Source organism: Hyperolius riggenbachi, chromosome 7 (assembly GCF_040937935.1).
Source record: "Hyperolius riggenbachi isolate aHypRig1 chromosome 7, aHypRig1.pri, whole genome shotgun sequence".
Lineage (NCBI taxonomy): Eukaryota > Metazoa > Chordata > Amphibia > Anura > Hyperoliidae > Hyperolius > Hyperolius riggenbachi.
Window position 1 is genome coordinate 250,877,423 of NC_090652.1, and position 27,395 is coordinate 250,904,817.

Genomic DNA, 27,395 nt, shown 5'->3' on the forward strand with positions numbered 1-27,395 from the left:
TTCCTCTCACAACCCAAAACATTTCAGAGCGTTTGTCCAGAAATGGATCTGATGTGTGACAGTTTGATCACTGAGTTGTACGCACAAAGGACCTATTTCTGATTTATTGATCAAGCCCCCCCCCCAAAAAAAAGTCTTTCATTGAAATATCCAGTATCATCACTTAAGAAATTCCAGTACGACAATGGCCTCTATTCTGGTAGGCTTAGCGTCCGTTTTACCGCATGCAGTAAAAGCACATTGCTATTCTAGTAGATTTTAGTCATAATTTACTGCAAATGGTAAGTTACTGCAAATGGTAATTGTACTATAGTTTGCGATATTTTACCGAAAATCGGAATTCTCATTAAAGATAGGAGGCATGTTGGCACATAATTTACCGATCAGTTAAGACCTGCCTGTACCCGGCGGTAAAGTACATTTTTATGCATTTTGCTGTTTTTAGTGGTGTGCCTATTCAGGCTGAGTAATAGAAAAGAATAGTAGAAATAAATGTACTGTTTTTATTATTATTATTATTATTATAGGGGATGCCTATAAATATACTTTCTATATGTTGCTACATAATCAAATACAACTCCCCTCCCCCCCCATTAAAAAAAAACATTTTCCAAAGACTATCCTAACTTATGGAAGACAGAGACCATTGTTATTATTTAGCACACGCTTACAGCTGAAATGCTGCATTTTCTGTACATTTTACCACATTTTACACAAACATGCAGAAAAACCTTTAGGCCCCCCCCCCCCCCCCCCCCCCAAAGAATTTTTTTTCCCGGCAAAAAAAATTAACAGCACATTGCTACCAGAATTAAGGCCAATGTGTTCTATTGCATACTGACCCTTTGTCAAGCCAGCAGAGTAAAATAAACTCCTTTTGTTTGGGTTACAGTAAAAGTCCTTTATTGATAATGAAAAGGCAATGCAGAGATTTATATACTTTATATACACTGCAAAGATCTGCTTACCTACAAACTAAAACGTTATTTAGCATAGCTCCTAAATATGTTTGTAGCGATTTTAGAGCGCGTGAAGCACCAAAAAAGTTTATTATTGAATGTGATATCTAACACACTGTTACAGGATTAGCTTTGCCTCTCCCTTCATCAGATCGTTTGAGGTCATCTGACAAGGGGAGTGATTCCTGTAGGCTGATTCTAATGATCTGGGGAAGAGCTTGACCTCCAAGAACTAATTATTTTAGGTTTGTTAGTAAACAAAGTCTCATATTATTGGGAGTGTCCAAGTTTGCTTCCAATCAATAGATTAATCCATATTTTGAAAGAATAACAGGCTCCTATTACAGCTAAGATGTGAAGTGTAGACCATTGCAAGGATGTGAGTAATCAAGGAACTGGTCAATGCAGGATGTTGGCTCCTTTGATGCATGTGTTATTGTGAAATGTTCTGTGTGCTTTGTAAGAGGTTTGCAATATGCTGGTGTTACGTAAGCTAAAGGTAAATTGTAATCAAAATAAAGGTCATCAATCTTTTTAATTTAATTATCTTGCAGAGTAGGAAGCATCTCATTTACAATTTTGTTTTCTATAGAGTAACCTATCCCGATCAGCACTACACAATGTTTTTGAAAAATGGGCTGCCCAATATAAACCTGTCACCTGTGTTCCAACACCGCCCTTTAGTGGGGACCAGAATGGGCTGCTATACAGAAAGAATATATTGTAAAGCAAATGTGGCTGCTGCAAACCGTGTTTTGTGAAAATTGCACACGTATAGCCTTCTGCTGGTGTTTTCATACAAACGCAGTGATGCAGTTACGTGTACAGGAAGTCCCTGACTTACAAACGCCCGACTTACGAGCGACACGCAGATACGAACGACATGGATTTTGTGTTTCCATGGGCACAAGTCAAAAATCTTTTTTTTCAAATAGGACTTGTAGTTTTTGAGAAAATAGATTTTAAAAATAAAAAAAATGGCTTTTAAACTTGTAAGCAGGTACAGAGGGCTGAGGTGTCACAGGGGGGCACAGAAGAGGTACAGGGGACAGAGATGGCACAATGTTCCGATTTAAGAACAGATTCAGGTTAAGAACAAACCTACAGTCCCTATCTCGTTCGTTAACTGGGGACTACCTGTATATGATTTTTTTTTTTTTTAAACTACAGAATATTTTTACCTTTAAAATAAGCAAATGGACACATTCACAACTATATATTTATTTCAGTTTTACAAAGTTAGTTTTAGACTCTTGCTTCCCAGATTAGCATAACATAAAACCCAGTCCATCACTGCCAGTCCCCATAATCTGGAGCCATCTGCTCTTTTTAGCATTTGGAAAGCGACTTTACATACAATTCTACATCTCCAGAGAGCCTGGTACTACAAGTTTCCCACTGCAAGCTATATTAAGAAAGCCTGGACTTTGTCCAGGGAAAACTGTTACACTGATGCTAAAATATTCAGAGCTTCTAAAGAAATGTTAGCAGAACTATCAAAATCTGTGCAGCTGATGGCAACGACAGATACCGCAACTGACGGACAGGAACCAGAGCAAACAAATAGCCTTGTTTCAATGAAATTTGAAATAGTTAGGTTGAAGCTGCTACATCGACAATGGAAAAAGTGACTACAGGTCTGTTGCCTGATCACATGATAGAAGTATAAATAGCATGATATAGTGTTGACATTATTCCCCTTCTGAATCAGCTGAGGGAAGATGCAGGAACAGCTTCTAAGCAGAAAGGTTCATACCAAGATTGTTTTGCTCCATCTACTGTTGGGGAATGCAAACTGCATGCATGTAAGATTTTAGTTATGTTTTCTTAATTGATTTCTATTCTTGCTTACTAAATCTTATTTTCAGATTTTGTATTTTTTTATCTCACTGGTTTTTGTTTTGTAATTTTTTTTTTTTAACACTGTATACTTGTGCTTTTATCCAGTCATTTACAATGATATTAAAAAATAATAATAATAAAGCTCTGTGTGGGGATATGATTATGGTAAATGCAGACTCTTTTTACAGCCTTTAGTACATCTCCCCGAAGATTAATTAAAAAGAATAATTGAATGATTAAGTAAAGAATATTTAAGAAAGATCAGAAATGCTCAAATCTAATGTGTTGAAAATGCTCTGTAACCCAGGCCTTTATCCACAATGCATACTGTGAATTAAAAGAAAAAGTTTGTGTTAAAAACAGATGCCCAAACTGTATAATCTGTTTCCTAACCAAAACCTTATACATCTAAAAAAAAATTTTTAAACACATTTATTGAAATGTATCATTTTATAACAACAATAATTAGGCGGTGCTCACCGTAAACAGCCAGTGGGCCCACCGAACTACAACTGAGAATAAATGAAAAACAAAAGGAGAAAACTTCTAGAGCTGTCACCGAGAGCGGTCTTCATCCGCCCCAGGAGGAGTGTATACATCTAAAGTTTAGTTCTTTGCATAAGATGAAAATCATATTTCTGGCAGTGTTCCTAAATAACGTCCCTGTCTGAAATACATGTGATCAAATTCCTAGGCTTTCAGTCATTTGTCTAACATAGCATGTCTTAAACTAGGTTTTCTGCAGCAAAAATAATTAAATGTTTTACTATAACATTAAGGACGGGGGAGGGTCAGGACATGATTGCTTGTAATATCATGACAGGCGTGTTTTAACTGCAAAAAAATATATATATATTACAGTAGATGTAACTGCTCTAGTAGCATCAATATCCTCAGTAGAGTGACTGGCTGAAAATGGACCTATATAATATTTTCAAATAGATTCATGTTCGACATCTCATGTTTGAATTAATGTTATAGAGGAAAGTTACGTCAGGTGAAAATTGTAACAGAACAGAACATCTGTCTACAATTTAGTGTTAAAGCACCTTTTGTCTGATATAGTTTCACTGCTTGATCTGCAGCACTTTATTTGGAATATGGTAATTCTTCAGTAGAGTTTAATGAATTTTAAGGATAGTACTCACAATAACAGGGTATTACATGTATAGATTTATAGATTTTTTTTTTTTTTTTATAGAGTTAGACATTTTGAAGACTACTAGACCAGCTTCCAAGTGTGGATTTTACATAAATATAGTGATATAGTTCACTATAACCGTCTTGCCTGTACATCAACCTGTTTACACATTTTTTTTTTCTTCATAGAATTCCCCTTTACTCCAGTTTTAAGTAATTCCTCATTTTTGAGACTATGGGCTGTAAGTAATTGACCCCTATACGTGTTGGTATTCCCATCTGACCTTTAGAAAGCTATATACAATTATATTATTTTGATCGATTGTCGATACAGACATGGCTATGTGCCATTACAAAAGTAGATATGATTATAAATAGTCCAGCAGCTCTTTTAAATCTACCCGAAATGGTACAAGCAGTTTCAAGTAACACATGAATCTAAAAAGCACAATTTTTCTCATATCTAGAAATGCATTTAATTGTTAATAAATGTATGTGAAATGGTTGTCCTCTAACCACGAGCACCACTTTTTTCATTTGTCACCACCAGGTTAGAATTCAAATATGCTTTTGGAGAAAAAAACAAGTTGGCTTGGGATTTATATTTTTTTTAAATTGCATTATTACATTATTCATAATAATTAGTAGCTATTTACAACTTTGAGTAACTTAATTGTAACAAAAAAAACAAAAAAAACAAACTATTGAAACATGCCAAATGCAAATGGAATTTTTTTATATCAATGGGTCACATACAAAAAATAAAATCAAATATCACATTTCCGTTCATTTTAGGTAGTGGATTTGTTATTTTTCATTGCGGAAAAAGCAGGGGGAGCTCTTTCTTTATATTTTTACCTTTCATTGTGTAAGTACTACACTTAATGAGGTTTCGCCACCGTCTCAGCTTTTACTTTGGCAAGATCAAACCTTTCTCCCGTTCTGTGCTTCTGTAGTAGATCTGTCTTAAGTGATAGGTGGCCGTCCATCTGGTTTGTAATGTTGACAGTGGAGAGGCATTTGCCAAAAAAAAGTAGGCTTACTCTGAGCTTATGAAAAAAGGTCAAAAGAACAGTATGTATAACTGAATCATGTGCTATCTAAATCTTTGTATAAAAATTTCAGTTTCGACTTATTTGATCACATTGCTTAGATCCTTGTTTCTGGAACAATTCCTATCGCTGACCGCCTACCGACTGCCAGTGGGGAATATTTTAATTCCTAGCGGCTACCCAATCTATATTTCTGCATTCCCTGGGAAAAATATAGCGGCCTTTGTGAAAGGTGTTTTTCATCTTTGTTGTAGCTATGAATATGGTACCATGCGGTCTGTGTGTGCTCTTGTCCCACTTTTATTATAAAATAAAGTTAGAATAAAAAGGTCCTTCTGCAAGGTATGAGACCATATATGGTGTATTTAATCTCTCTGTTCAATAAGAGAACTTCTGAAAAGGTGGTGTTTGTGGAAGCCCCAGGGTTTTGTGTTTGATGTCCCATGAGGCAAAATGTCCTTTCCTATTTTAATGAGCTTATACGCAGTTTCTGAGTTTTAAGAAAGTATGTTTCTTTGTAAGGTGTAGTTTATTTGTTTTTAAAAACACAAGGATGGCAATTGAAATCCTAAACAAAACGAATGTAAATTCACAAAGCAGAAAATCATTTTTAGAACTAAAAGTGCGGTAATAGAGAAGGACACAAAGCAAAATGTTACCGTCTTTTAGAGCGAGAAAACACGGAAGATGAAAGTAGTGCAGTTAGACCAAACCTGCCACAGTTTAGCTTTAGTCGCAATCTCTGTTCCATTTCCTTCTCATTATTGTACCATGGCCAGTTCTCTAATTCTTAAAACCTAAATTCTTGACCTACAGTGGACCACCCATAGCAGGCAATCTGTCTCCACACATCTCTCCATTTAGACTTATGCAGTCATTCTGCTTTTGCTCAGCATACAAAGACCAGGAATAAGAAAGCAAAGCCTTGAGTCAGATGTCAGTAGCTCCACCTACATTTCTTTGAACCTCCCATCCCTGCTGCAGAGTAAAAGCAAAGACTCACACATTGGCTCCTTGGAAGATGGTCATTGTGTTCCTGTAAGACAACTCCCTGTAGGAGGTCTCCTTCTCCTGTGCCACATCCACAGGGACTCCGCAGAGCTGATCATACGTAATTTCTTGAGGATATGTCAGGAAAAAAAGATCAGCGGTTGTCAGACTGCGCTGTGCTCTTGCAACTGTGAATGCATATCTGTAGGTGGCTTTCCCATTGTATATGCTGTGATAATACGGATTTATCTAAGCATTAACTGCAATACTTTTAACTTCTGTTACAGTAGTTATTAAGCAGCCTAAATGCGTGATTTTGTGTCACAAAGTATAACTAAACTTATCAATAAAATGGCTGTTGGTAGATCCCACCATTAAAACTGTTGACAGGTGAGGAGAATAACCTTTTTTTTATTACTATGGCAACTGTCAAACAGGGGATATATTAAACAGCAAGTGTACACTCCCTAAAACCACGTCTTGTGCTCTGTTCTCTTTATCCAGGTGTTATTACCTACTAAAAGTGGTGCACTAACCACAGGGTCATGGACACTTTGAACTCAGTAATGCTTGGTCTAGTCGACCAGGGCTGGTCCTGCAGAAGATCTTCAAATGCCTGAAAATGTATTGCTGACCATGAGACAAAGTGGTCACACAGGGCCTTATTTACAAACGTATCTTTTTCTATTATTAATTACTGGTGGTGTAAAAGCAGTATTCACAGCAAGAGTATTTTTCTTTAAGTGGACTGCCTAGGTTTATTAGAAAAATACCTTTCACTGCAGGTGACTGTGTGAGATTGTTAAATCACTAACCTTTCAGCAATCCCCACTATGTCTGTATGACAACTGAGGGTTGCTATCCTTTATTTTTATTTTTTCGCAATCTTGTCCAGGTTTGGTGAATCATTTGTGACATCCTTAGTGGAGATTCTTGCTGATTCCTTAGTAAATACATGGTGTATTGTAGTTTGTTTGGTAAGGGCTTTGTAGCAACAGACCAGTCAGTGTCCATGCTGGCCTTTGCCCTGACCCCAAAAGTGAACTATAGAGCAGTGGAATAATGCGGCTTAAGGTGCATACCTTCAAATTCTGTCTCTTGCTGAGACGATAGTATGGGGCCTGATGCTATACAGATTTATCTCTAGCCTTCAGGCTAGCAATGCATTATTTTGCTATGGCGTGATTGGTGGCGTGGAATACTTTAAAGCCAGCGGAGTGAGTTCTTGGCTGGGATTCGGCTGAGTTTTGATCTACCAGATGGATTACCTGTTGACACATGGAGAGAGATCGGCACCACTGTACACACGCTGAATTCTCATAAGCGTTGACCCCAACCTGCTGCTTGGTTATTATCCATTTAGCGTGTGTATACAACATTAGTCTGAAGATTCAAGCTTTCTTTGACATGAGATCTGAATCTGATCAAGCATCTTTTGTTGAAAAAAAAGTCAGATTTAATATAGAGGACTTAAAAGGATATGCTACTAATATTTTGGTGCCGTGTTTCACAGGAAATCTTTAGAGGTCTTCTAGAGTCCATGTTTAACAGGTCAGTTGTTTAGGTGATCCAGTGGGGACATACACAAATATAGATATCTGGGCCCTTACTCTATTCACTTTTTCTTTTAAGTTTTCTCCTAGGTGATATTTTCACACCTAATCAATAAATGTACTATTAAACCAACAGCAAGCAAGAAAATACTCAGGATAATTTTAACAGTACATTTTCACCTACTTTTGGTACTTTTGCAGTGTACTACAAAGTTATTTTAAACATAAGGTGAAAAATTATCTCCTACGAGAAAACTTAGAAAAAGTGAATAAGAGCCCTGAATTTTTATTTTTATTATAGTTTATGCAAAATGAGAGAATAACTGTTTTGCAACAGACTGAATACAATGTTATAGAATAAGGGCCCTGGATTTAACGTTTTGGTTAATCAGTATACTGGCAACAGTTTATCCAGACTGCAGCTTAAAGTTCAAATCAATGGGACCACAATCCCCCCCCCCCCCCCCCACCTTAATATCTTTATAAAGCCTTTAGTTACTATAAGCTTGTAAACAGTCTGCCTATATAGATTAATCCAGTTATAATTACTTATCGGATGTCACAAACCAGTTACTTATTTTTAATGTTTTTGGTTAGTAGGTGTTTGCGTTATTGATATGTAGTATTATTAAAAGGGACATGCTTTTTATAATGCAGATGTGAAATTGAAGAAACCCTGGAGAGGTTGAAAAAACTGGAGCGAGACTTGAGCTGTAAGGAGCAAGAACTAAAAGAACGAGAGAAACGCTTAAAAATGTGGGAGCAGAAACTAACAGAACAATCGCACACACCGGTAGGTATTTTCACCTGTAAATGGTGTAACTCCTTTTTATGATTTTAAGGGATGTGCTGCTTGATCTAAATCACAAGTTTGAGCATGCTGTGCCTGCTTCAGCCGTGAATTCCTCACATGAGTCATCCGAGCATAGCTGTGTCTTTCTGTGTATCACTAATGCCAGCATTTCACCTTCATAACTTTCAAAGGTTAGATGCACAGATATGTAAAAACTGACCTGGCCAAATATTTTAGAGGGTTTTTACCCTCAAAGCCCAATGCTGATCTTTTAAAAAAACAAAAATCTTACCCAGTCACCATTTTTTTTTCCTTTGCTTATTAAATATTTTATACTTTATAAAATACAAATATGTCTAATTCTTTTGCTCATGTTACTTGACTGTTCTTAGACTCTGGCTTAGGACAGCTTCACTATCTAGTGACATAGCCGTATGCAATTCACTTCTTCTCCTTAATTTTTTCTAAGTTGATATTTTTACACCTTGCCAATAAAATGCCTTTCAAACCCCCAGCAAGCAAGAAAATACACAAAATCAATTAAAATGTACGTTTTCTACTACTTTTCATACTTTTTTAATTGCCAAATGCTGAAATGTTCTTTTAAAGAACAGATCAAAAATGATCACCTAAAAGAAAACTGGAGAAAAAGTGAATTGCATATTACCCATAGTGTTCAAATTACTTCTGCAGTGATGGAAATGGCATGTATTTTGAATCTTTCCCTTATACTGAAGTCTGGGAGGAGACTTCAAATAATGCAGTCAAATAACTGCAAGGTGGGCACAGAATTAAAGTTATTTTTATCTTCATGAGATGTTTGATGACACAGGGTTATGATTGGGGATTAAGTGGAATTTTTTTTCTGTGTAAATGAAAGGATTCTTGGTGGCCTAAAAAAACAAAAACAAAACAGGAGTTTATTAGCTTGAGTTTTCACTGCACCAAAACCAGAAATGATCTCCCTTACTAAATCAAAGTATCTCCTTCCCACCCGAGCAATCATAGTTGCAGATGCTTTTCAAAGTAAACCATGCAAGCCTTCTTTTAGATGTAAAGGACAATTGGTGACAACCACTTACTTTGGTAACATATTCCATATCTTGAACACTCTTTACTATGAAAACCCCTTTTCCAAATAGGTGCAAAAATCTCTTCTTTTCTTTGAGTGTAATTTATGTTCTTTGTACAGACCTAGGCATAAAAAGCACAAACAATGTATTTGTAGTTTTAATTAACTCACCTAAAATCTTTTCCAAGCTAAATAAGCCTAGTTTATGTAACTATGCAAGAAAGGCTAGTTAGGTAGTTTGAATGGGGAAAAAAAATCTATTCATCAAGTTCAACCAGAAAAAAATGTTTTAATAAATTGGTATATCACTCTGCTGCACCCACACATGTGATCCAGAGGAAGGTGAAAAATGCTTGGAACAGTTAGCTTTAAAAGGGGAAAATTCCTTCCCTACTTCTTGGTGCGTCCTTCCATTATTTTGATTAGCTGCCAATTTTGTTTTTTACCTGTTTAAAAACTGCAATTTCCTTACTATAGCGTGGGGCTCAAAACTGAATCCCATACCCCTAACTAGTGATTTATGCAAATATGGCAGTATACTAGTATCTCTTGTGATTTTTATGTCCTGTTTTATGCATCCCAGAATTCAGTTTATTTTAACTGCTGCTGCTTGTGATTTGTGAAAAAAATAAAATTGTTTTAAATAATGTAAAGAGCACCTGCTGATTTTTATATTTTTGTTTATAAGCTCAATTATTTAAGTATTTTTTTAATAACAAAACTGCGCGTCAGCTGGTTCCAAAAGGTAAACATACTTTATACTTAAAAGAAAAAAATATAGATATTCCGTTCGCTGAAAACATTCAGTCAAATATCTATCAGGAATTGGTACACTCTTGTTTAATATTTGTTTGATTTATCATTCTTTTCACAGTTTAATGTGGGTAGGAGCATAGATTATAGGGGGGGGGGATCTACATTTAAATAGTCTTACTGCAGTGAGCAGTGCAAAACTAGCAGTGTTAACGGTCCAATGAAATTCGATTTTATATCAAATGGTGCAAAGCAGGCAAATTCTTTATACTCCTCAACTGATTTCTCAATCGGGAAAATTTTAATTGTTTACCTTCTTGGCGAAACATTGGCTGTATGAACTGGATTACAAGTGTTGTCTAGAGACATCCAATACCCTAAATTCCAAAAATATTTAATTACGTCCTGATCCTTTCTGAACCGTATTTATGTAAGACTGTATTTTACTGAGGCATCCAACTGGCGTGCTTTAATATAAATAATTTTTATATATATCTGTGGGTTGAACTACTATGCTTGTTCTTATCCTGAGAATGTAATCCGGAAAATCCTGATATAAATTTTTTTTTTTTTTTAAACCTTGAAACCTTTGCAACCCTTAGCTGCACTGTTTTAGAATATAGTGAGTGTTGCTGAAATAATATAAAATTTGTGTAAAGCGGTTGCATATTCACAAACACTGAGGACCATTTTAACCAATAACTGTAAAGCTGGCTTTTCATTGCCAACTGCAGCGATTCCCTGGACGATCTTCTGTTCATTCATGGACCAAAGATTGCTCTATGTTGGACAACCAAAGAATTGTTACAATCTTATTATGGCTCCACCTCCACTAACCAGTGATGCAGAAATGTGGTCCCAGAATTTTCAACCCTGTATCAGAATTCAGGAGTGTGGCCAGTCAGTCTGTGATCAGCTGGTGAATGCAGATCTTGGCCTGCAGAGATAAACATCTGCTCTCCTGATCTTTCGTGGATACCAATAGTACACCAAAGATAAAGGTACATTGTGCCTGGTTGCTTATTAAGTCTGTTCCATTAATTCACAAATCTTTTGGCAATCGCTACTGTGTATAATGTGAAACATGCAATGGTTACTAACTTACAGAACCTAAAGGCCCATATGCACGTCCAAGAAAGTACACGACCAACACCACGACAGACCGCTGACTCGACTATTCTCACCAACGGCGAAATGACCAACTCATTTAAATACTGCGTACACAAGCGAAACTTCAAACTGCACGACATGGCCGCATTTAAAAAAAGGATGTTCAAACGGATGGATTGGGCAAACCGTCTGTTATCAGTTGCTCGGCTAGTCATTTGCTACGTGCACACACACACACACACACACACACACACACACACACCTCATTGTTGTCCAACAGACCAAAATCAGACGACAACCAGACAGTTTGAGTGTGTATTCGGGCCTTAAAAGCTAGCATTTGAAAAATAAATGAAATCCTGGTCTGCTGGATCACTTATTGCCCTGTGTTTTCCAGTTCAGGACGGCTAGAAAATACTCATTGGCTATCATTCATGAAAGTGCTGTCGGTATGGAGAATCAGTGCGGGAAAACACCGCTGGCGGTGTTTTAGACTTCTGGCTGCTCATTTATAAAAAAAAGTGTTCAGGTGCGATAGCAGTGCGGAGATTTCCCGAACTAGGCTGGCGGTAGGCAGGCGGGTAGGATTGCGAGAGACGGAAGCTGCCGAGTTGATACATTTCTCCGTGTTCCGCTCTACTGCAGCTGCCTGGGAGGTCTGTGTCTCCATTCACTTAACATTGGTATCGCCACATCCAAGGGAGCGGTACTTACCGACCTCATACCACTTGCGGTAATCTTTATGAATTACATTTTTTTTACATTTTTCATAATAATCACCGCACAGGACAGTGATTTATCGCTCTGCTCGGTAATGTCAGCTTTTCATGCGGAAGGAACCTTTATGAATGCAGAATTTGCTAAGTGTGCGGTAAAGTCAGCTGTTTTAAGCATTTCCGCATGCGGAAATGCTTTATGAAGGATACCCTTTGTGTTTCAGGCAATAAAAATAGTGAAATTAAAAATGTGAGAGAATTTTTGACCAGGCACCTGGAATGCCCAGGCACCTGGAATGGTCTGCTATGGGGTTTCAGTTTATGGGTAAAAGTATGTTCTGGGGATACTGGAATACGAAAGCTGGCCAGATGAATTAGTATTCTGTTGCATAGTAGATCACTGCAACTAAATTACTAATTAGCTAATCCTTCCATGTACTTAAATCATGTAACGCTAGTTAATGATGCATGTTTCCTGTCTCACAGTGATTGCATTGTACTCACCAGAATGTCATTGTTTGACCAAGCATGGCTTTATTAAATGTAAGGACACTCTGCACGTTCTAAAGCTCAACAGTACTTACTATAATTAATTCAGATCAAGCAATAATGGTACTGAACAAGTTGCTTGAACAAAAACCTCACATTTCATTTTGGTAGCCTAGTCGAGATTTGAATAAGTTCTCTGTGATTGGATGTGATCTTATTGTCCCATTGGCAAAGCCGCTATGCTACTTAAATGTAACTCATAGCTTGAATTGCAAAGCCTTTATATAATTTGTATAATGCACAGTGTTATTGCTGAGGGTTTTTTCTCAAGCAGCATCACACTTAACAGAGCAAAAAAAGTGAAAAAACCCTACCAAGATTATTACAAATATTCATAAATCATTTATTTTGTTCACTGGTAAAAATAGCTTTAATATGATGGCTATGAATGACTTGATGGCGTTCCTAGCCAGTTTTTGTAAATTATTATTGATTATAAAAGTGCCAGCATATTCTGGTGCACTGTACAAAGTGGGGTACCTAATAATACAGACAATGGTGTGCTAGGATAAACTCAGTATGCACTCACGGAAGGTATTCTAAGGCCGGTATAGGATTTGCTTACTATATAGACCAAATATATTGTACATAGTCAATAATGACTATGTAAAATATTTGAGCGAATTATGCTGGTTGTGTTGCTTTCTAGTGTTGTATACCAGTATTGCACCTGCATAATGCACAAACAGTTGTCATCTCAGGTTTAATGATCTTTTATGTAGTTTGTGAATAGAGACACTGGTACAAAATACAGAATTGGAAATTACAGTGACAAATGTAACATGATGAATAAAATGTATTACAAATTCCAAGACACAAGGGTGAGAGAAATCCCTGTCCATGTGAGCTTACAACCTAAAGGAACAAGAGTTGGAACCAGTTTGATGTATTCTTGTTTTACTGCTGTAGTTTTGAGATCCAGAAACTGCGTACTGTCACTTGTAGGAGAAAGGATTTACTTGCTCTGCCCTTTTGTCACCCAGGCTAAAACATCTGATCTGTGCCTTTTTACCTGCTGTTAAAGAGTGTCTGAAGCCATATTAAAAATGGCTTTTTACCTTATATTCAGCAGGGGCATTTTTGCCCCTGCTAAAACGCCACTATCCTGCGGCATAACGAGGGGCCTTTACCCCTCAAATCCCCCCTGCTACCTCCGGGGAGCGCTTCCGTGTGAGGCAGGGCTATGAGCTGCAGCCCTGCCTCACACGTGTCTATCAGCGGTGGATCTCCGCCTCTCCCCACCCCTCTCAGTCTGCCTTCACTGAGAGGGGCGGGGGAGAGACGGAGATCCGCCGCTGACAGATGCGTGTGAGGCAGGGCTGCAGCCCATAGCCCTGCCTCACACGGAAACGTACAGGGGCAGCAAAATCCACGACCAAGAAAGTCGTGGATTTTGCAGGGGGATTTGGGGGGTAAAGACCCCTCGTTATGCCGCAGGATAACGGCGTTTTAGCAGGGGCAAACATGCCCCTGCTGAATAGAAGGTAAAAAGCCATTTTTAATATGACTTCAGGCTCTCCTTAAGTGCACGAAACTGCATGCTACAATAATTCAGCCAAGACAATCATTCTACAGGGTCTTGGCTAAGAATCAAGTGCTTGTACAGGTATCCTATGATGTCATTTAAAGATCTGGTATGCTGGATCACTAAACGAGCAATGAGTGCATGGTTTGTGCACTTGCCTCATGTGCAAGCAGGCATCTCGCCCTATGGTCCTTCCTCCTCCTCTCCATTTGCAAATGCACATCGCTTACCTACAGCTGAGTGGTGTCTGTATGGCCTCGTGCTCGTATATTGTGCTCGTCTATGCACCTTTACATAGATTGTCTTGTGGCACTTAGAGTGCTGGGCTTTTTCCTGCTAGGACCTCCTGCCATGAAAATCTTAAAATATAAAATGTATGTAAACATATACAAATAAGTACATTTCTTCCAAAGTACAATGAGCCACAAATTACTTTTCTCCTATATTGCTTTCACTTACAGTAAGTAGAAAACTGACATTACCAACAGATTTTGGACTAGCCCATCTTCTCATGGGGTGGTTCTCAGGGTTTTCTTTATTTTTAAAAGCACTTAGTGAATGGCAGTTGCTCTGTCCAACTGCCAAAAAAGTGTGCAGCAACGGGGAGGTTGGCCAGCATCTTTGTATAAATCTTTTTCTGGGAATGTCTTTATCAAGAATAAAGGCCATGCCGAGAATCCTCCATGAAGAGATGGACTAGCCCAAAACATGTTGGTAGTGTCAGATTTCTACTGCCTACTGTAAGTGACAGCAACAAAGGAGAAAAGTAATGTATGGCTCATTTTACTCTGGAAGAAATGTACTACTTATTTGTATGTGTTTTAAATTTTAAGATTTTTGGAACAGTTCCTCTTTAGAGGACAACTGTAGGGAGGCTGCCATGTGTTTTTTTTCCTTTTTTGGCAAAACCAGTTGCCTGGCTGTCCTGCTGATCCTCTGCTTCTGCGCAGTACACTCCGGTCCACGTGGCGGTGATTGACAGCGCCGCAGGTGCAGTACAGGCGAACCACCAGGTCGGCCTGACGTCATCACTGGGGACCGGGAGGCAGCGGTGGCTGACGGCGGAGCTGCAGCGAGGGACATACTGGGAGCTTGGGGCTGGACGAAGCACCGGGTAAGTTGCACTTATTTTCCTTCGCTCATTTTGCCTGATAACTCCTTTAAGGGGGAATAAATATGGCAGCTTCTATATAACTCCTGCTACAGTTGTCCTTTTTTTTTCATCGGAAATATCTGTAATGTATTCTGTTTCACAGATTAGTTTAAATTTTAGTTTAAAAACACATTTTTGCAATTATAAATTGATAAGAAATTCCATTAAAAATTAAAAGGTCTTGACACTTACAATTTTGATTTGTCAAGAGTCAAAAGTTAGTAGTTAGTCAAAAGTTGTAGGTTATTTTCTAAGGATTTCCAGAATTAAAGGGAAATGGGGATTAGAGAATATAGGTAATCCTGAAAAAACTCAACTGAATTCATAACATTTGGAGGCAAACGTTTGCAACTCTTACCGGTGATTATATTAGACAACAGTGACTGTTGATGAAAGATTGGAAAAGTAGCAATTTTTCAATTGCAGTTACATCGAGGACCCACAGGAAGAACTTTAATCAATCCAGGAGCACCTAGCTTGATCAATTAAAGCTTCACCGTAGAAAAGCTTCACCGTAGATGTATACACTACATGCTGATTCACAGCACAATGTGTCAGAAGCAATCACCATGGTCTATGACCTAGCTGATGGTTGTATACTTTTGCCACATAATGCCAGACAATGTGTAATAAATCTGGGCTAGATTTGAAAAAAATCACTTATGTTGTCCAGTATTCTTAACTGAGAAGAGCATTAATAAACCAGGCCAGTGGAAAATCACTGGCCGGGTGCTTTTTAGTGCTTGGTAACGGTAGTGAAATAATATTCAATTTTTCTATAAAGTAGTTTTCTTAAAAATGGAAATCAGTCATGTTTGATTTTTGTAAGGTCAACATGCATTTTTTTTTTCATCTTGTGGATCTTTTCAATTGTACCACTATTTAGTTTTCAACAAAAAAATGTACCAGAATTTTCCACCATGGCCAGTAGATAAGTATGGAAAATTTTGTAGGTTCTGTAGATTTTTCTCAATCATGGAAAAAGCCCATTCATTCGTTTTATACAATTGAACGGTTTTATCGAGGAGAAAAGAACAAAAAGCAGAAAAACAGTATTGTTAAATCATGCATGGCAAGTTTTTTTTTTTCTTTGTACTTCTGTAATATTATCTACATTTTTATCTGATTACTGTGACAATTTTTTTAATTTGTCACAATTACCTAGATTAATTTACCTGTGTTTGCACCTTTTCATCTTTCTGTCACTTCTATGAAAAAGCAAATAGAACTAAACCACTGGCAGCAGGTATCAACATGAATTAGTTTTTTTTCTTTAATTTTGGAAAGTGAATAGAGATTTGTGCCATTCTTCTGAACCCCTGTGAACAGCAACTAGATATTTGTTGTATTGTTTTTAAACTTTGGGAAGTTGCACCTGTGTCCTCCCATTCCTTGGCATGATAGATGCTCTGGGCTGTGTGAAACTTTGGGAGATGACACTGGGGGCTGCCTTTTTTATCTAAGCTGGCATGCTTAGAGGGGGGAGTACACAGAGGTGCAACCTGCCAGAGTTGGATGAAAAGGTAACTAGTTTCTGTTCAGAGGACAGCCCTGGTTTATGAGAACGTAGTAGTGCTTCTGAGATTTTATCATGTCACAAAACTCTCTTCAGCTTAGAAAAATCAATTGTTGTTGCCACCAGCTGCCAGGAGATAACTCCTAATTGCTTTTACTTTATCTCATAGAAGAAGTGACATTCTGGGGGGAAAAGGGAATAGTTTACAAATCAATACTTAGGCGGTGTGGTGTGTCAAATTGACGCACTGCTGTCGCAACCTAATGAAAGTCTATGGGGAAGTTCATACTTACCTCGTTGCAGTATGCCGCATTGGAAGTGCCCGATTTAACACTAGCACATAACTACATTACCCTGCGGAAATCTGTGTCGGCCCGGAAGTCATGTTAGCCTATGGCGACACAGGGTTCTTTAAGCACATTGGCGTTGCGATGACGTTGCATGCATGCGCGGAAGTGTATTTTTACACTACACTTCTGTGCGCTTTGCACTTCCGCATACCCGAAACAGGAAGTGACCGTAAGCATGCCTGAAGGGATTGTGACAATAATTGTAAACATAGAATATTTAAAACCAATACAGTTCACTGCACTAATTTTTCAGGAAATATTGGTGTGCAGGTGACTTGAATATAAAGAAGAAAATTAAATGTGGCTTTTGTGAAATGCAATTCTATAGCTTAATATTTGTGAGACTGTATATAGGGTTTTTATTGAAAAGCATAAAGACCGGGAGAAAAGTTTTTGTGGAACTTTGCAGTGGAAAAATATCAGTACATAAATCTAATCCATGCTGATGCTATTCCTCAGAAACCCTCCAAGAGGGTGGTCAAAACATACTCCACTTTATTACACACCTAAAACCCCCCTCAAAGAACAAATATTCCTTAGCTTTGTTATAGTAGCACTGAACCACTGCAAGCTGAATATCTGTTGTTGTATATTGTGATGAGCAGATGTTTTAAAACCTGGTTGCCTCAGCATTATGTGGCTAAGACCGTGATAACCACAGTAGCTCTGGGTTCAATTGGACAACATTTTATCTCTGCAAAAGTTGATGATTAGTTATGCTGCTACGATTATACAGTTTTCATTAGTTGGATATAAATTGAAATTTGCACCTAAACAAATTCCTGTTGCTATAATCCAATTAAAGCAGAACTCCGTGATTACATTAATAGTGGCCCCATCTGCAGATATATGGATGCATTAAAGTAATGCAATAGATATATATAATTTTAATTTTTTTTTAACTCTTAGACTTCTGTGGACATCTATAGGTGTCCTGTGTGTTCACATCCATAAGCCACAGACGTCTAAATGCATTTTAGTACCAAACTTTTTGCCTGCAGTAGACGTCTGTGGGCGTTTCTATTTCCTAATATGCCTTTGCCACAGTTGTCTAGGATGCATTTAGTACAACATTTTGGCTCAATGCCAACTTTATATTCTGCTTGAAATATGCTAATAATTCTAAGTTGATGCAGAATTATGCAAATGTTACTGCAAATGTAAGCAGCTTGAATATGGACCATGAAATTATGTCTCTGCAATATTTGATTAGTCCTTTTTACTGTAGCTTTTCATAACAATGAGCATAATTCTGATTAGCATGGGTCTCTAGGTCTCAATCATTTCAAATGTATTTGCACCTCAAAGACAATCCCTACCGTCTAATGTGCACTTTGGTACATGTAGAGTTGGGCAAGATTTTTAATAAACACAATACAAACAGAACTGCCACTGGCGTGTAGTTTAAAAAAATAAATAAAAATAAAATAAAATAGATGGCAGTCGGTTAAATTAGAGAATTGGGGGGCGTTGACTTTCCCTTGGCTCATTTCCTAGGCAGAGATGGTTTTGCCCACCTAAGACTTACAGCTTTTTGAATATCTGTCTAAACGGCACTTAAAGCAAATATGCATATACTGTATGAGGAAGTTAGGCCACCTTATCTGTATCTGGAAGCTGAGCTCCTGTGTTTTCTGGCAGTTTTCTTCAGTGCATGTTATGCGCAGAGAGCAGTATTGATAGATTTGTCTCCTTCCTCACTTGCAGTGCTCGTTTCCCCCCTTCTTAACCAGTTTCCTGGCTTGCATACATATTTTATGCAAATTGTAAGCAACTTGGAACTAGGCCAATCAAATTTGCTTCCTGCTGATAACTTAGTAGCACAGTTCTGAACATCAGTTTGCGTTACAATTTCATGCTGGCTAGAATTATTTGTATCTCCTTGACCATGTCTACCAGAGACTAGCTAGAATTAGCAGGAGCCCCTTAAAATTGTATTGAAAGTGTAACTTTGTAGCAAAAGATCAGTGATGAATGAAAATGCCAATACGTTTTTTGCATTACTTTTTGCGAAAATGTTAAATTCTATTTTCAGGCAAAAATTCCACCAAAAACTACTTTTATTTTGCACTCATTTTCATGGAAAAAATAGAGTTTACTCTGTAAACATTTTTCTGTATCGTCGCGCTTTTTACATTTTTTTTTTTGGGGGGGGGGGGGGGGGGAGTAAAAATTATTTTTTTGTGAAAATACAAGCCTATTGTTTGTGAAAATTTCTTGAAGTCGAAAAATAACATTTTCGATGCGAAAATTACTTTGGCGAAAATTCAAAAGCAACACTGCAAAAGACTAATGTGCGCATTGAGAAATACTGCCCTGTCTATGGAAATCAGAAGGTACTGCTTTTATTGAGATTCAGTCTGTCTGGTGGCTGTGGTTTACAGTACTTTGATTCTTGCTCTTGCCATTTGTGCTGCCTCTCTGAATCGGCCCAATAATAAGCAATCTCCTGTTGACATCAAAATGTACCAAGGAATGGAAAAATAGCTGTATTTTATCAATCAGCATGCTGCATGGCCACATCTCTCTGTTTTTTTTGTACAATTATTATACATCACAGAAGAAAACTGATCCCCAGGCTCAGACTCGTGTGATTTATAGGACTGATAAAAAATATACAGACAAGACTGCACCTTTAATAGCTTTTGTTATGGTGCAAACTGAGCTGATCAAGGATGACATTTATTGGGATATTATCACTCTGTAGTGTTCTGCCAAGAGAAGGATCTCAGGAACTTTTACAAGAGAACTATAAATTAATTGGCTGACCTGCCAGGCAGCTGGCAGTGATGTTTGACCTCTGTATCAGCTTCTAGATCCTTGAAAGAAGGCTAGTCACATTGTGTTCCTTGCTAGAGGGAATAAATAGGGATGTACTTACAAGAAGCAAGGCGACATCACAGGATTAAACTGTTGAGTGTTCAAAAATGGACTAGATTCCAATTATGTGGTCGAAACCCTTTTTGGGCATATAATGACTTTGTTAGGGATTGGAGCCAGCAAAACAGTTTTCCTAAGAATGAAAGTCACCTCAAATTATCAGTGAGATTAGACGAATTAGCAGCATCATTTCTTATGGGAATAGGAATAGAACCCCTGTACAATTTAAAATGACCCTGAAGCGAAAAACCTGCGATATAATGAATTGTATGTGTTGTGTGTATATATAAGTATATATAAGTAATAGAACATTAGAAGCAAGAAAAGTATCATTCTTGGTTATCATTCTGATTGCCCCTAAATGAATTTTTTGATTGTCTCTAAATGTATGTTAATTATTTGCAAAGTGATGATAATATAGAAGTGTGTAGTATGTAGGAAGCATGCAACCTTTACTTCGACAGAGGAAGAGACTTAACCAGCTGTCAATTAGACCTCTTTCCCAGTGGGACGTTGCATTTGAGGCCACGTTTAAGTCGCACAACGTGCCCCTAACGCAGCGCACGTAGGTCATGAAATTTGACGTTATTTTGCACTGCGTTGTCTCTTAGTGCGCCATGTTAATCGCATACTGATGGAACAAAAACGGCGCATGCGTTTAAAAAAAACGCACAGCATGCAGCACTTTCTAAATATTGCTACACATTACACACAATGCAACGTGTGCACTGTGAATGTATTGCTGTGCGTTAGTCTGCGTTATAATTTTTCATAATGTGAAACTTTAAAGGATGCCACAGCCCACAGGCTGTGGTAAATAAATGCTGCTATGCGTAGGGAGAAAAAAAGGACATACTCGCCGCTTCCCTTGCTCCCTGCCGTCGGCCCCCGCTCGGTTTCCACAGCTGCCGGTACCGGCCGACTCTCCTGACCCTTGACCCGGACATACTGTGCTGCGCATGCGCAGTATGTCCTATAATCTTCCCTTCTGCAGTCGCATCATGACGGCAGAAGAACGGACACTCCCCCGCCTCCTCCCTACCCAGCGTGTGCGCTCCACTAATAAAGCTTGAGTGACATGCTAGCTGGAGTTGCGCTGGGAGCGGCGATTTGCAGAGAGAGCAGAGGGGGAGTAAGTTGGGATGGACGGAGGAAGCGGGCACTTTGTTATTGATAGTGCCCGCTCTCTCTCCAAATCGCCACTCCCAGCGCAACTCCAGCTACCATGCCACGCTAGCTTTATTAGTGGACCGCACACGCTGGGAAGGGAGGAGGCTGGGTAGTGTCCGTTCTTCTGCCGTCATGATGCGACGGCAGAAGGGAAGATTATAGGACATACTGCGCATGCGCAGCGCAGTATGACCGGGTCAGGAGAGTCGGCCGGTACCGGCAGCTGTGGGAACAGAGCGGGGGCTGACAGCAGGGAGCGAGGGAAACGGTGACTATGTCCTTTTTTCTCCCAACGCATAGCAGCATCTATTTTACCACAGCCTGTGGGCTGTGGTATCCTTTAACGTCCCACTGTGAAAGAGGCCTTAAATGGAACCTGAAGTGAGAGTGGTATGGAGGCTGCCATATTTATTCCCTTTTAAACAATACCATATGCTTGGCTGTCCTGCTGATCATTGGGGCATTAGTAGTGTCTGAATCGCACACCCTTTAGAGGCAGAAGATCAGCAGGACAGCCAGGCAATTTATATTGTTTAAAGTAAATATGTTAGCCTTCATATTTTTAACTTCAAGTTCCCTTTAAGGTGATTGTTATTAAACCAAATTATTGCTCGTTGTCCATCCTAGATGGAATGTCTGTTTCTGAGAGTCACCAGTAAGAGCGCTGATACCCTCAATACTGTCTTTTGAATGTTGTAGAGGTATTAGATTGTGAGCCCCTGTGATGGACAAGGTGTAATTTGTGGTGTTCGGTGTACTCTGTGTAATATGTTTGTGCTGTAAATACAAGAAATAACTACATAATGGTGAATAATAATCACTGTGCCATTTCACAAAACTAAAGCAGCCTTTTATGTTCCGAAGTGATTGGCTGAAAAAAATCATTTGAGTTTTATATATGTTATATTATCCATTTTCTGCCTGCTTCTTAATGTTTGCTTTGTTACTAACCACTTTAATTGCATGATGTCTTCGCATGTTGTGTTTCTTGTATGAGCACCTAATTATTATTAATAAATACAATACTTCTAAATTTGTCATGGCATCCTTTTTCACCTAACACCACTGCATATTTTTTATTTCACTACACAGTTTTGAGCACTATTTAGCAATGTGTATTTGCTTTTATTGCTTTTTTAATGTTTACACAGTGAATGTTTTTAATGCTTTAATTAACTGTCTAAAAAGGAGTTGTTTGCAATGTTTCTCAAACCTGTCCTCGTGACTCCCCAATGGTGCATGTTTTGCAGACAACCTCGCTTATGTCTGAGCTACATGGAATCCACCTAGCTGAGACACTAATTACCCCACCTGTGCATAGGTGAGGTTGCCTGGAGAACATGTGCCATTGTGCGTTGTGGAGCCACAAGGACAGGTTTGAGAAACGCTGAGTTAAGCCTGGTACAGGCTTTCAATTATGATTGGCCAATAAATGGAGGACCACCTCCATGTAGTATGAGGGTCAAAAGATATTGAAAATTATGAGCAGATTGTGTAGGTTATCCCTCATACTACATGGTGGTAAAATTGGGCAGTGATTGGCTAATCATCATTGATTGTGTGTACCAGACTTTAATGTAAGGGCTAAAGCTGAACATATTTAAAATTTTTTCATTTGTTAATCATCTGTAAGCGTCTGTCCTCTTTCACATGAGGACATTTCGAGTCCATAGCTTGACAGGTATTCCTGTGCACCTGCAGGGTCGTATTAATCAGTTGCAATTGCTGGGTGGCAACTGTCACCTATGTATACATCAGGGGACAGTTGCCATAAATGTAACCAATTGGTCCAGACAGTGGGCCAATGGAGAACCCCGGCGGGAGCTTCAAAGATGCTCTTCCGGGGCCCAGAAAGTATTAGAGAGGTGGGAGTTGCGGTAAGGGGCGGCAGATGTTCGGCGGTGCTGCGGGGAGAATTGCTCGGAGCTGAGGGTGTCTGACTTGAGCTTGGGGGGGGGGGGGGGGGGGCGCTGCACGGACAGACCAACGGGGAGCTCTGGGGGTCTCATTATTAAAGGAGACCCCCCAGATGCAGCAGTAGAAGATATGCATTAGCTTTCCCGGCAGCATGAAAGGTGTGAGTTAAACGCCCTGCCTACGCTTAAATGCACTTAGTCAAGTGACATTACAACGTCACCTGATCCATTGGACTCACCAGCATTTTAACACTGATGAGTCTGACAATTGCATCAGCAAGCTAAACCCCATTTTGATGAAAGAAACTTACTGGTCTGGATGATGTCTTTTCACCTAGGTAGGGCAAGTAAAAAAATGCACTGATTTGCCTTCATATTTGATGCTGCACATCTGAAATCTGTAAGGCCTGGGACCCACTGGTAGCTTTTTTTCTAAGGCTTGTGATTCGAAAAGCTCTTGCTAAAGTAATGCTATGGGGGATTTATTTTTTCTTAAATTGCATTGCTCAAGTGGGATCATACCCCTAGCATTTCAAATCACGAGCCTTTACAAAAGGCTTAGTAAAGCACTGCTAGTGGGTTTCAGGCCTTATTGACTTTTTGACTGTTTTGAGAAAGAGGTGTACAGCTGCTCCTTTTTAACCTCCTTAGCGGTATGCCCGACACGGTGTCTGGCATACCGTTTCCTGGCCCCAGGAGTCTTCCATGCCTGAAAACGCTTTAGCTAGCATTAGGCTAGCTAGTACAAGTGCCCGGCACCCCTCGAAAGCCGCCCATCCTACCCCGATCCCCCGTTAATACATTACCCAGCCTGGATCCAGCGATCGCGCAGCCTCCCTGCACGGCTTCGGTCTCTCTATGGGGGAGGATCGGGTTTGTGCATGACGTCCGCGACATCATGTCATGTGCAATCCTCCCCATAGTGAAAACCGGAGCTGTGCGGGGAGGCTGCGCTGATCGCTGGATCCAGGCTGGGTAATGTATAAACGGGGGATCGGGGGGTGCCGGGCATTTGTACTAGCTGGCCTAGTGCTAGCTAAAGGGTTTTGAGGCCTGGGATCTCTGGGGGGCACAAACTGGCAAAACCTCCAGAGCGGTGCAACGCTCAGGAGGTTAACTAAGTTTGGCAAAAGTACTTTTGGCCTGTACTACGCTACCACTAGCCCTTAATGCTAGCTATAGCTGTAACTGGATCAAGCCCCAGGAGCACTCAAACTAGTACTGAGCTGTAAGGAGAAATTGGTCCGTCTCAATTTTTCAGATTGATTGTAACATTTGAAAAATGTGACCAATGTACCACATTTTTACCCAATTATGAAAAGAAATTATTGAAAACTCTGGGAAAAAAATGCTTGCATCTCTACATTATGAAATTGTCAATCTACCACACACCATACAATCTTGCAAAAATTTATCAGGAATTTCCTCCTAAAAAAAATGGGGAAATCCGATCTGAATTTTCTCTCATAAAAAAACAAAAAAAGGTATGATTTTTTTTTTCCTGTAGAAACGTTCGTTCTACGGGGGGGGGGGGGGATTTAAAAATTCTTAATCCGCTAAGTAATACCCGTTCACCTATAAAAGAAATGTAAAATAAAGGAATTACATGGTTATGAAGTTAAAAAAAGGTATGTGTGTGTGTTTGGGGTTATTGAAAAATATACCTCCAATATTTTAAAGGATGACCGACAGTCTTTAGTGAAAAAAAAACAAACTTGAACATCAATACTTTCTTTATGAGCTAACCTTGCTTCCAAAAGTGAAAACTAATCAGCTTCTGCTGGAGAAAGGGTTTTTAGGACATTCTAGTTTCACACTTGAAAAATGTTTGGGTCATTCCCAGCAGGCATGCCCTTCCAGTTTAAACATGGTACATACCTTCAATTTTGCATGGCCAATCATTGACCAATCTTACCACTCCCTTGTAGTATGAGAGTTTACCTACACAATCTGTTCATAGGGTTCAAGATCTGTTGGCCCTCATTTTGTATGAAATTGGCCAATCAAAATTTGATGTGTATGTACCCTAATGGCCCATACTGGCAACTTTTTTGGCCTGTCACCAGCACACGTGAGCGTGTGCGCGACAGGCCGGTGACAGCTCCTCGCCAGGTCCCTCCGCGTACACACGCGGAAGAGGGACCAGCGGTGCGACGGAAGCTGTCGCCGACGTTCCTCCTCCCCCCGCCGGAAGCTCCGTATTCTTTATGTAGGTTGCTGTCTCTATTCCGCGTACTCACGCGGACTAGCGACCGTTCCGGCAGAGTTGCGGCGGCAACTGTCACCAGGCGATTGAGCGGTTCAATCGCCTGGCGACATCAGCGACGAGCGACAGTTCGGGGTGCGCGCCCGTGCAATGCCGCATACTCACGGGCGACCTGTCGCCGCAACACGCGTGCGCCGCGTGTTGCGGCGACAATTGTAGCCCGTGAGTATGGGCCATAAGGCCACATACACACATCAGACCATAGTCTTTTGAAAATGAAAGATCACAGACCAATTTTACCTCCTTCCATGTAGTATGAGAGCCATACCTTCACAGTCTTTTCTATGGAGCTGAACTCCCCATCAGAAAAAAATCTTTGCAAGATGCTGCACACAAAGATGCGGAACAGAAACAAAAGATCAGTATCTGCAAAAGATCTGTTCCTGCCAAAGATCCATTCCTGCAAAATGCATTCATAGTCTGAGATCTGCAGATCATCATACACACCTTGTTTAACAGACATTTATCTGCAGATCAGACAATCATCTGCAGATCTGAAAATCCATCCTGGTGGATCTGATCTGCAGATGAATGTCTGTTAAACAAGGTGTGTATGAGGATCTGCAGATATCATAGACTATGAATGCATTTTGCAGGAACGGATCTTTTGCAGGAACAGATCTTTTGCAGATACTGATCTTTTGAATGTCTACAGCATTTTTGTGTGCAGCATCTTGCAAAGATTTCTGTCTGATGGGGAGTTCAGCTCAATAGAATAGACTGTGTAGGTATGGGTCTCCTACTACATGGGGTAAAATTGGTCTGTGATCTTTCGTTTTCCAAAGACTATGGTCTGATGTGTGTATGAGCCTTTACTCTTGACCAAAGCCTACATGAAGTGTGCTCAGGGTTTGGCAGTGGAATTTTAATGAATGGCAGGAGTGAATGGAGAGAGCTAATGGAGAGGGGTGGGACATACACTCACCTAAAGGATTATTAGGAACACCGTACTAATATGGTGTTTGACCCCCTTTCGCCTTCAGAAATGCCTTAATTCTACATGGCATTGAGTCAACAAGGTGCTGAAAGCATTTTTTAGAAATGTTGGACCATATTGATAGGATAGCATCTTGCAGTTGATGGAGATTTGTGGGATGCACATCCAGGGCACGAAGCTCCCGTTCCATCACATCCCAAAGATGCTCTATTGGGTTGAGATCTGGTTACTGTGGGGGCCATTTTCACCCAATGTCTAACTGCACATTAGTGTTGTTACAGCTCCCCTGAGATGCTGTACGTCTCAGGACAATGACGTACCTTGCATAAGAGAGCTGGTCTCCATGGTAATTGACAACACAAGGTGTCTGTGCCAGATTCTCTGAGGGGGCAGGGCCTCAGCGGGGAGCATTTCTTTAATCAGAGCCGTACCTCATTGTCCTGAGAAGTACGGCAGATCAGAGGAGCTGTAACTACACTAATGTGCAGTTAGACATTGGGTGAATCCTCTCCCAAACATAAAAAGGGGGAGATTACAAGGTCAGATGAAACGTCTGATAAGGCAGCCTCCTCCTGCAGAATGGAATGTGCTGAATTGGCGTCAGATAGCTCTCTCTTCTGACGTGACTCCAGCACTGATTTAGGGTAAAGTGATACTGAAACTGACTTTTATTCTGCTACAAGTCTCAAACATTGCTATAATTGCAAATATTTTATATGAAATGGTATTATAAGGAATAATTTAGCCATAGTGCCCCTTTAAGTACAGTGTGTGGAACATGTAAATCATCCCTTATGCACTCGTATAAGCCATGAAGATTTCACCTGTAGTTATTAACAGTATGAAGTACAACAGGCCAACAGATGTTTTGGACTTTTTTGTTCTTAATTAATGCAAAGATTGGAAAACTGCCTGAAAATGCTGCCTGCAAGTCCATTTATATGACACTGTTCAGCTAATGGTTATGGATGTGCTACAAACCAGCATAAAGAAATAAATTGTATGGTTTGTTCTCCATTTTGAAATTGTGCTGTATTGCTGTTATGCATTTGTGTGAATTTTTTAAGATTGAAGAATTGAAATCTGTACTTTATATTCAATTTTAGTCATATTTTAACTACATTATATAATTTATTTATTTTTTACAAAAATA

The 27,395-nt window shown here is 39.4% G+C and overlaps 1 protein-coding gene across 7 annotated transcripts in view; it reads left to right on the top strand.

Annotated features, from left to right (window-relative positions):
• The window catches only part of MAP3K20 (mitogen-activated protein kinase kinase kinase 20), a 291,544-nt gene that overhangs the window by 178,344 nt on the left and 85,805 nt on the right, over window positions 1-27,395 (top strand). For all 7 annotated transcript variants that reach the window (XM_068245494.1, XM_068245492.1, XM_068245499.1 and 4 more), the window contains one exon: window positions 8,194-8,329. In XM_068245494.1, the coding sequence (XP_068101595.1) occupies window positions 8,194-8,329 (136 nt within the window). The remainder of the gene's footprint in view (window positions 1-8,193; window positions 8,330-27,395) is intronic.